Genomic DNA, 10,100 nt, shown 5'->3' with positions numbered 1-10,100 from the left:
CACCGGTCCCCCTGTCCCTTCTCCCGGCGCGGGGCAGGGCGCGGGGACCCCCGCCACGCCGCCCCGGCCGCGCGGGCAGGCGGCGGAGCGCCGTCGGGGCAGGGGCGGCCGGCGACCCCGCCCGCCGGGGCGGTGCCAGGAACGGGGGCGTGGCTCGGGCGACAGGGAAGCCAATGGGAGGCGGCGGCGGTGAATATCAATGTCGCCGGGCCAATAGGGGCGCAGCCATGCTGTTAACAGCTTAGGGGCGCGGGGCGGTGCAGAGGCAGCGTTGCCGCCGCCGCGGGGAGCGGAGCGGTGCCGGGCTCCGCGCACCGCGCTCCCCCAGCCCGCCCCGGGTTCCCCCGCCCGGCCCGCCATGGCGGTGGCCGTGGACGAGAGCACCCTGCCCTCCATCTCCACTTTTGCCAACCTGCTGCCGCTGGAGGAGCGGCCCGCCGACATGCTCCACGTAAGCGCCGGGGACCGGGGAGGGGGCGGCGAGGGGGTTACGGGGCAGAGCGTCCCGAGCCGGGGCTCAGCCCGGCTGGTGGGGGGAGGCCGGCCCCCCCTCCCGCCGTCGGAGGGCGCCCCGGGGGCGGCGCAGCCGGCGCGGTGCCGACCCGTCGGACGGGTTAGGGGGAGCCGCCGCCCCGAGCGGGAGGCGCGGACCGCGGTGCCCGAGCGGCGGGCGCCGCCGCGGCTGTCGCCCCGCCGGTGCTGACGCCCCTCTTCCCCGCAGAGGATGCTGCAGCAGGACGGCGCCGCCGCCGTCAAGCGGGAGGAGGACGACCTGGGCAAGTTCGTGGACTTAGACTTCATCCTAGCGCACACCAGCAGCGGCGGGCAGGGGCCGCCCGGCCCCGGCCCCAACTACCCCCTGCCCGAGACCCCCGAGAGCTGCGGCACCACCTACGACAGCGACGGCTCCTACCCCACGCCGGGCAAGTTCCCGGCGCCTTACCCCGAGGGCCAGGGCCACAGCTACGTGGCCGAGCTGCTCACCCCGGACCTGCCCGGCCCCTGCGACCTGCAACGGAGGGAGTACACGGAGCTGCGGGTGCCCGGCGGCCCCCACCACCCCCATCACCACCCGCCCCTGCACCCGGCCCTGGCCCGCCCGCTGCCCCTGGACCCCGCGCAGCCCTTCGGGCCCCGCATCAAGAAGGAGCCGCCGGAGGAGCGCGCCTGCATGCTGGGGCTGCCCGCCGCCGCCGAGTACCTGGGGCCGGGCGGTGGCGAGCACAAGCCACGCGTGGCGCCGGGTCCCGGGCCGGGACCGATGCCGGGGCCGCCGCTGCCCTACCCGGGCTTCGCCCACGGCCGCCTGGGGCCCCCCGAGGAGCCGCTGCCCGGCGCCGACCCCCACCTCCTGGCCGACCTGCCGCCCCACTACGCCGTGGCCCCGCACCGCTACGCGCCCCACTTCGCCCCCCAGCCGCCGCCGCCGCAGTTTCATGGACACTTCAGTGTTTTCAGGGAGCCCCTGAAGGGGCCGGGGCCGGGCCCGGCGGGGCTGCCCGGGCTGCTGGTCACGCCGCCCAACTCGCCGGTGCTGGAGTACTTCCCGGCCGGGGCCCCCCCCGAGGACTGCAAGCCCAAGCGCGGCCGCCGCTCGTGGGCGCGCAAGCGGACGGCCACGCACAACTGTGAATATCCGGGCTGCGGCAAGACCTACACCAAGAGCTCCCACCTCAAGGCGCACATGCGGACCCACACGGGTAAGGGCGCCTCGGGGGGTGGGGGGGCGGCCGCGCGGAGGGTCCCGGGTGGGGGGGGCCGGGGCACACGGTGAGACCCGCGAGCCCGCTCCGGTGTGGTTGCCGGCCGGAGGTGTGGAGCGGCACCGGGCGTGCACGGAGAAGACCCCGGTCAGTCCGGGGGTGTAACGGAGGGTCCCTGTGGTGGGGCTGGGTGGGGGCACCCGGAGAGACCCTGCAGCCGGCATGGGGCTGCACGGAGGGGTCCTGCGTGTGGGGCAGGGTGCAGCGGGGATGCCCCCGGGAGTGCTCAGAAGGACCCCCGTGGTGGGGCCAGGCAGGGGCGCACTGGGACCAGGGCACACAACGCGAGACCACCCCTGTGACACCCCTGCTTGCTGGCCTTGGGGCCCAGGGTGCCTGAAGGGGCAGGGCCTTGGGGACACATGGAGAAGCCCCTCACCTGGGCTGGGGCCGAACAGCGTGGGGACACTGATGGGTGTGTATGGTGAGACCCCCCGGCAGAGCTGGAACAGGGCACATGTTGCAGCCCCCCAGCAGGGATGAGCAGGGGAGCACCCACACTTTGAAGTGGGGCAGGGGCACATGGAAGGGTGCTGCAGGGGTGCCCAAATGATGACCCCCGTGCAGGGCACATGGACAGCGGAGCACATGGGGAAGGGCAGGAAGGTGGGGGACAAAAGGAAAAGTGGGGGAGGTGGGGGGGGCGAGTACACAGCAGGGCTCCCTTCTCCTAAGGGTGGGGGTCAGGGATCCCCCTCAGAGGGGTGTTGGGTGGGGGAGCACAGGGCTGAAGGTGTAGGGAGGATGGGGACCTCCAAGCCCACTGACACTCCCTCTCCTCCACAGGTGAGAAGCCTTACCACTGCACCTGGGAAGGCTGTGGCTGGAAATTTGCCCGCTCCGATGAGCTGACCCGCCACTACCGCAAGCACACAGGGCACCGGCCCTTCCAGTGCCACCTCTGCGAGCGGGCTTTCTCCCGCTCCGACCACCTCGCCCTCCACATGAAGCGGCACATGTGAGCAGTGGGCTGTGGCCGGACTCGATGTCCCCGGAGCCAGCTCACAGTGTAAATAGTGTTGGGTTGGGGATGGCAATGGGGAGCAGCCCGGCCTCCCAGCCCTCTCCGCTTGTAGTTGATAACTAGTTTTCTCCTCCTGCCCCTGCTGTGAGAGCTGGGCCCAGCCGAGTGTGGGGAAGGGCTGCTTTGGGGTGTAGATGGGGAGCAAAGCTGCAAGAAGTGTCTCCAGCTCCTGCCCAGGCATCACCACTCAGCTCCCTGTGCCTGGAGGGTCCCCCCCCAGCCAGGTACCTGGTGAGTGGGGGGGGGGGGGGCTGGTGCAGCAGGGATCTGTCCCCAGAGCTTGTATTTGGTATCAGCTTGACCTTCTCCCCCCAGTCCTGGCACCCCCCTGGCTCCAGGGACTGTGGTGGCTGACTCTGGCCAGGCTTTGGCCGGAGACACGTGCCCGCTGGGTGCGTGGGTCGTGGTGCTGGGGAATGGGTTGCTGGTCTTCTCGGTTGTGGCCATCAGAACAAACCTCCTGACCCAAAAGCCCAGAGTGGATGGGGCAAGGGTGGGACCTGACCTTGTCTTGTGGCTATAAAGGTTGGCAGGGGTTGGCAGCGCAGCATCACCTTGCACAGGGAGCGGGGATGCTCCCGTTGCCAGCTTGGGACCCTGCTGGGCAGTCCAGTCCTGGCCGTTCCCACAGTTTTCCGCTCAGGAGCCTAAAATGGCTCTCCTGGCTCTCGTCTGCTTTCATTTGTCTTGTTCTTCCCCTCAGGATGACACCAGGTACTGCTGCAGCTGCCTTCCCCATGCTGCTTTTTTTAAATTTAGTGTGTAAAGGACAGTGAGTCCAGCTATGAATGCCCAGGTCTCTGCTATACTTGAAACTTTCGTAGAGGGAAAAAAAGAGAAAACTCAAAAGAAAATGAGTCTTTTTATGTGCAGCTTCTGCAAAGCAAGTTGTAAATTAAACAAAGCAGTAATATATAATGTTTCTGTTTTTTAATATATTTTTTTTCTTCCAGCTGGGAACACAGATGAGTCTCGGCTTTGGGAAGTGCACTGTTCCCGTCTGTGTATATTGTTAATTAACATTTCTCTGCTTGGGCACGTTAGGTCTCTCGCACTCCGAAATGTTACTTTTCTTTATATGCAAACTGTTGAAATATTGTGATCTGCTGTATAATAAATAAACAAGATGTAAACATGAAAGAGCCAGGAGAGTTTACTTTAAAGCTTTCTTCTAAGAGGAGAGGGTGAGGCTGGGCTTGCTTGTCAGTAAATATTTACATCGATGTTCATTTCTGCTTAAGTTAGCTGTGGAGGATCGATGGGGAACGCCCAAGCCTCGGCATCTGAGCAGCATCTCCTGTGCAACAGCTCTTGAGTCACCCCACTTCCCTGTGCCTCAGTTTCCCTAATCTGCAGATGGGGCAATTGCGGCACTGGGATGGCGTGACTGGTCCTGCGGTGAGTCATCCCTGAGGGGAACGGCAGCTGAAACCGTACTGGGAGCCTTGCTGGTCCCGGCTTCTTCCTAAGTGGTCCTGTCCCACTGGCCCCTGCAGTGGGAGCTCTGCAGCACCAGCCTTGTGGTCACAACCAGGAGGTCCCTGGCAGCTGTTGGATCCTGTGTGCTGTCCCTGCTGTCCTCCTGGGGGGTGGCCCAGCAGCTTGGCGAGGTTCAGGTGCTGAGGTTTCCCTGCGTTAATAGGTGGTGACTCAGCACAAGCGTGCTGGCAGGTCCCGAGCTCAGCAAGCAGGTCTGGCTCCATCCCTCCCTCCCACGGCTGATTACCCGTGATGCACGCATCCCTCTGAAGGCCGGGGCTTGTCTGGACCTGACACCATGCTGGCAGCACAGGGAGCACACCGTATGGGCTGTGCGGTGCCCTGGCCTGTGGTGGTGGTGGCTTCCTCCTCCTGTGCTCCCTGCCACAGCCTCAGGTGGCTGGCCAGGGCTGGGGGGATGCCCTGGGGCTCCTTGCCCTGCAAATGGAAATGGGATGTGGCTGTGGTGCCAACATGGGCTGGGCTGATCTGCTCCTTCCCTGTTTTCCTGCTTGCAGCTGCAGAGAGTGGAGCTGGAAAAAGAGATGGGAATGGCAGAGCGGGGCTGATGTCCCCTTGAGGGGTGGCTCAGAGTCCTGGGGCCAGCATGCAGCCTTGGGGTCTGCCCTGAGCAGGTACAAAAGCATGGGTCTCTCCAGGCAGGGTGGTGGCAGCAGCTTGGGACACCATGTCCTGCCTGCAGGCCCAGGCATGGGACCATGGGACTGCATCCACAGGTGTCACAGATCCACCAGGCTCAATCACTTGTCCTTTCCACAGCTGCCTCCACCCTCTGCTTGCCCCACTTTCTGAGAGGTGCCTGGGTGGGGTGACTATGCTGGGACACGAGTGACCTGTGATGGGGTACAGGGGGTGTCTCGGTCCTGGGACACCTGGTACCCAAGGGTGAGGGTCCAACACTGGTGGGGTGGCTGGAACAAAACTGCTGCCTCTTCCCTGGAGACTTGTTCAAAACGTCACATGGAGGGAGAGGGAGAGGGAAAGGTGTGGGCTGTTTGAATTAGCGATGAGTCAGGCTGGCAAAGCCAGATGGGGAGAGTGCGTGCCTGCGTGTTTGTGTGCGTATAAGTAATCTCTGGCTTTGTGTTTTTATTATGATTATTATTTTTATTTCCAGGGGAACGATGAATTTCTCCAACCATCCTGTCCCACTGGAAAGGCTGGCTCTGCTGTCCTGTCCTCCCTAAGCATCCTGGGAGCCGGAGTGACGGTCCGCAGCTGTTTTGAGGTTCAGCTCTGAGATCAGAGCACAAACCAGTTCTTCCTTGCCTTTCATCATCGCTGTGCCAGGGCGGGAGCAAGGTCCGGCTCTGCTGCTGCTGGCTTACACAGAGGCGAGAGCAGGGGAAGGCGTTTTGGCTCCTTCTCTGGGCAGAGCTGCTCCAGGTTTGCTCCCCTGGGCCTGGGGCAAGGCACTCCTTTGGGCACACGATGGGGCATGGCGGTCGCATGGACTGGCATGGCTGGGAACCTCACCTGGGGGAGGAGCAGCTGTAGTGGAAAAGGCAATTACAGTTAATTTGTTGTTAATAAAAAACACCCTCTTCCAATTGCCTGGGCCAAGACACACTCTCCATTGGAGGAGGGAGCCCAGTCCTGTCCCCAGCAAAACCTGCTCTGCAAAGCGATGAGGGCAGCAAGAAAACACCCTTGGCAGCACTGAGGAAGGCAGGACTGGGGTGCAATCCCTGCCTGTGGTCTGTGTGCCTGTGGTCAGCTGGAAAGCCCTTTGCCCTGGCCTGGCAGGGGCATGCGGGGACCCAAAATACAGCAGTCGACCAGGTGGGATCCTGCTTTGCAAGAGATGTGGCTGTGTCGGAGAGGAGAGGGGGATGGTCCGGAGAAGACAGGCTGGTGCCTGAAGAGCTGATTTACCCACATAAAACCCCTGGGTCCGTGGCTGGCACAGCCTGGGGCAGGTCCTGGTGTCCTGGCCACATGCTGGCCTGCTGCAGGGATGGTGCAGAGGGAAAGCTGGCTGGCAGGGCAATGCCACAGTGCCCACGCCGCTGTGCCCACACGAAGCCATGCAGACCCTGCTCTGGGCCATATCTCCCCCCATCTCCCCCCACCAGCCTGGCCTTCCCCCTTTGGCTACCTCCTGGCAAAAAGGCTCCTGGGAGCCATAGTGGTGGGTGATGCAGAGGACCCTGGCCCCCCTGCAAACCTTAAGGTGCAGCCCTGTGGCTTTGGGGTACAGCCCAACCAGCACAGTGGGGAGGCAAGCGGGGAAGGGAAGGAGCGAGGCATGGAGAAACGCCTCCCAGCAGGGGAGTGAGTCATGGCCGCAGCGTGGCCTGGCACCGTGCAGTCACCTGCCAGCAGGAGCGGTGCCCTGGGGGTTTCATAGCTGGGGGCGGGAGGTGTGAAAGAGCAGCTCCGGTGGGTTTCTGTCCTCCCGGGATGACCCAGCTCGTGGGGATTCCCCTGTGCTGCAGCCAACAGGTCCCACAGAGCTGGCCCAGGGTTGTGGGGCGGTGGGGTGATGGGCCGTCGCGGGTCTGGGAGGGCTCCTTGCCCAGGGCTTGACCGCAGTTGCTGCTGCACACAGGGACAGCACGGAGCTGGGGAGGTGATGAGGGTGCTAGAGGTGGGACGCAGCCTGGCTGCTCCGGGGTGGGAGGGATGGTTTGGGGGTGCTTGGAGAGGCTGACATAGACCTTTCCTCGCCACAACGTGAGGTGGGAGCTGGGGTGCCCAGGGCCAAGGTGTCCCTGCTGAAGGATGCTCCCAGGGCTGGTGTCCCCGCTCCCAGTGGGGTAGTCGGAAGTGTCCCATCCCTGCCATGAGGGGAAGGTCCACCAGACTTCCCCTGCGTCCCTGCCACTTGGGGTGGGCCAGGCGCCGTGATAACGGGGCTGTGGCTATCACCGCACCCTTAGGAAACATTTGGCTTCAGGCACCTGAACCCATGGGGAAGCGATAACTCCCCAGCTCGCTCACCCTGCCTGGACCCACACCTGGCACTATCATGCCTTAGACACACACTGAGAGTTTTTCCACTGCCGGGCCTCAGATAACCTCCTCCCGCCCCACTGGCCGCAGTGTTTGCACTTGTCCTCCTCCGCTGGTGCCAGGCCGGGAGACACGCACACCTTAAGCCCTGGGCTGGAGGCACGCACACCTCTGGCCCAGGGCCACCTTTGGCCATGCCTGGCAGCTGAGGCACGGGCAAAAGGCATGAGGCATGAAGCCTCACAGCATCAGGCATGAAGCCTCACAGCATCAGGCACATCCTTCCTCCAGGACCCTGGGGTGGGCAGGCAGCTACCCTGGAGGGGGCCAGCACTGCCTTCCTGCCAGGGCTAAATGTGGGGGGACATCCCTCCCCCAGCTGCTGGGTGGCAGTGAGGTCGCCCAGGCTTGGTACCCTGTGACCGCAGGACAGCAGGAGGTAGGTGATGGAGTTGCAGTGACAGGACAGTGATGCCGGCTGTTGCTGTCCCCCCCACCAAAGCCCTGGGGTGCAGAAGGACTGAGCTCCCCGGCATTGCTGTCTTACCCTGACCCACTCCATTCCCTGGGCTCTCCCTTTTGCCCTGGCAAGGCAGGACCTCAGTGCTCTGGGGAGGTGACAGACCTGGGCACGTGTCCCTGTGCAGGACTCTCAAGGATGGACCAGGTGTTTGTGGGCTGACCGAGGTCTCCAGCTGTGCCCCTTTGCTTTTTGAAGGCTGTGCAAGCTCTGGGATGCAGCGGCTGCTGCCCAGAAACGGTATCTCTGGGTCCCTTTGAAGGCAGTGCTAATTGCTCCACTGCTCATCAGGTTAGCAGAAGCACCCAACTCATGTGTTTCACTTGCAGGTCCATACAGCTCCTGGTGGGACGCAGCAACACCCACGCTCACAGAGGTGGGGGGGGAGGCAGGCTGTGAACAATGCAACCCAGCTGCCCACAATCTCCACCTTTCATGAGGTTAAAAAGCTGCTACCCTGGGGAGAGGAGCTCAAAATGTGCTGTGGACTTTGTTGAAGAGGAGTGAGTTAATCACCCTGCACTGGGGCAGAGCTTGGGCTGAATCCTGCTGGGATAGGGCTGGAAGCTGGGCTTAAGTAGGTCAGGCCTAGAAGTGGGGGATATTATCAAAACCCAAGGACACTGAATGGCCACTTGTCTCTGGATTTTATTGTGGGACTGGTTGTGTTTTCTACAAGTGCTCTTTAACAACATGAACAGACTGTGAACGACCCGCTAGCAAGGGGCAAAAAGAGAGGTCCTCTTTCTCTGGTCTTACAAAGCTCTCGCTGGAGTAGCAGTGCCAGGCTTGCCAGGCAGGCAGAGCAGGGGTGAGACTGTGAAGGCAACATTGGGAAAGCTCTGTCTCCCTCTGCAGACCCGCTTTGAGGAGCATGGACCCCACCTCCAGGCCAGCTCTGGCAAGAGAGCAAGGAAGGGTGCTAGAAATGATGAGGAATGGCCACATGCGCTGAGGGGGGCGGGACTGGACATGGCAGAGCTGAGAGCAAATGGGCAGGACAGGAGAAACCTCGGGATCAGCTCTGTCCTTGTGGGAGGAAGGGCCAAGATGCTAAGAGCCATGCCTGGCAGTGTGGGAGGGTTCAGATAAGGGGTGACAAAGAGATGACACTCTGGGGGTATTACCAGCTCCCGCTGGGGCACATTGGTGCTGGCTGGCCCCTGTGCCAGTCCCTGTGGGAAGGAATTGCCAGCTGGATGGGAACAGCAGCAACTCAGCACGGCCTGGCTGGTGTTGAGGGGCTGCATGCCGGTGTCACCCTGGCACAGCGGGGTTCAGCTCATCTCAGGGCTGCTGCACAGCAGAAGAGATCCCCTGAGGGACACCCCTTCTCCTGGGGTATCTGAGGTGGCTGGATCTCTGTGCCCCATGTTGAAATCTTCTGCTTCTGACAAACTTCTGCGAGGCAGCCTTGCTCCTGCCTTGATGCAGCGGGAAGGTGATTTCTTGAAGTCCTTCCTGGCCCCACACTGCTGTTTCCTCCCCTTTCCCCATTCCCCCCTCTCTTTCCTCCCACAGGGAAGAGGAAACAGGACAGTCCCATTAATAAAACTTTCACTCCTGGCTGCCTGCAGCCTCAGGTAAGCCCCGCAGCTCTGCAGCGCTTCAGGAGGGTTTTCACACCAAGCGTGAAGGCGAGGAGCACAGGCTTTGTAAAACGAAGCTGGGACGGGCAGCCCGAACGTGCAGCGCCTGCCCTGGCAGGCGGCCATCTGGCACGGCTGGCTCACCGCTGGCGAGGCCGACACGGGCTGGCGGGGAGAGCGGGAGGGTGCGACAGCTGTGAGTGCACGCCTCGGGACCCAGCGAGGAGACAGGAAAACTCCTTACGAGCTCTGCAGGGAACTGGGGTCAGCCCCAAGACCCCCGGGGAGAGCCAGGGGACCGTCCCGGGCTGGGCAGCGGGGGCGGCCGAAGCAGCCCCCACAGCCCCGGTGTCCCCGGCCGAAGCAGAGCCCAGTGACCCATCACGAAGGCCCCGGGAGAATGGGCACCCCTGCCTCGTCACCTCGGGCAACCCGGGGGCGCGGGTGGGAGCACCCTGGAAGGCCCTGCAGCCCCTTTCTCCCGCACACGGCGCGACCCCCGGCCGCAGGCCGGGCTGAGGTGGGGGGTAGCCCCGGGCCGGGCTCCGAGACACCCGTGGGGCCCGGGCCGAGCACGGCTGTGCTGCCACCTCCTGGCGCGGGAGCGAGTCCCGCCCAGCAGCGCGCTCTCCGCCCTGAGCGGGGAAGGAGGTACGTCGGCCCCGAGCGGGTGCGGGTGCTGCCGCCGAGGCCGCGGCGGAGGCAGCGCCGGGCCCGGGGCGGCCGCGACTTGCCGGCAGCGGGACGCG

The 10,100-nt window shown here is 63.8% G+C and overlaps 1 protein-coding gene across 3 annotated transcripts; it reads left to right on the top strand.

Annotated features, from left to right (window-relative positions):
* The first annotated feature begins 212 nt into the window (after positions 1-212).
* KLF17 (KLF transcription factor 17) lies at positions 213-5,365 on the top strand. Of its 3 annotated transcripts, none has more exons than XM_069788904.1 (4): positions 213-451; positions 722-1,700; positions 2,550-2,772; positions 4,029-5,365. In XM_069788904.1, exons 1-3 carry the CDS (start codon positions 359-361, stop codon positions 2,723-2,725), a joined length of 1,248 nt encoding a protein of 415 aa, XP_069645005.1. In that variant the 5' UTR covers positions 213-358; the 3' UTR covers positions 2,726-2,772; positions 4,029-5,365. The 3 variants fall into 3 exon arrangements, with proteins under 3 accessions (XP_069645005.1, XP_069645006.1, XP_069645004.1); XM_069788905.1 differs by lacking the exon at positions 4,029-5,365 and adding an exon at positions 3,741-3,927; XM_069788903.1 differs by lacking the exon at positions 4,029-5,365 and having other exon boundaries at positions 2,550-3,927.
* Positions 5,366-10,100: the final 4,735 nt, after the last annotated feature.

The sequence above is a fragment of the Haliaeetus albicilla genome, chromosome 8 (assembly GCF_947461875.1).
Source record: "Haliaeetus albicilla chromosome 8, bHalAlb1.1, whole genome shotgun sequence".
Taxonomy (NCBI): domain Eukaryota; kingdom Metazoa; phylum Chordata; class Aves; order Accipitriformes; family Accipitridae; genus Haliaeetus; species Haliaeetus albicilla.
Note: the sequence above shows the minus strand (reverse complement) of the source record. Positions and strands in the feature narration are given on the sequence as shown.

Bases quoted from the DNA above. Each gene is read 5' to 3' on its own strand.
- KLF17 (XM_069788904.1), top strand. From the start codon at position 359: ATGGCGGTGGCCGTGGACGAGAGCACCCTGCCCTCCATCTCCACTTTT. The intron at 452-721 runs GTAAGCGCCGGG...TCTTCCCCGCAG, and splicing joins GGCCCGCCGACATGCTCCAC to AGGATGCTGCAGCAGGACGG. The intron at 1,701-2,549 runs GTAAGGGCGCCT...TCTCCTCCACAG, and splicing joins GCACATGCGGACCCACACGG to GTGAGAAGCCTTACCACTGC.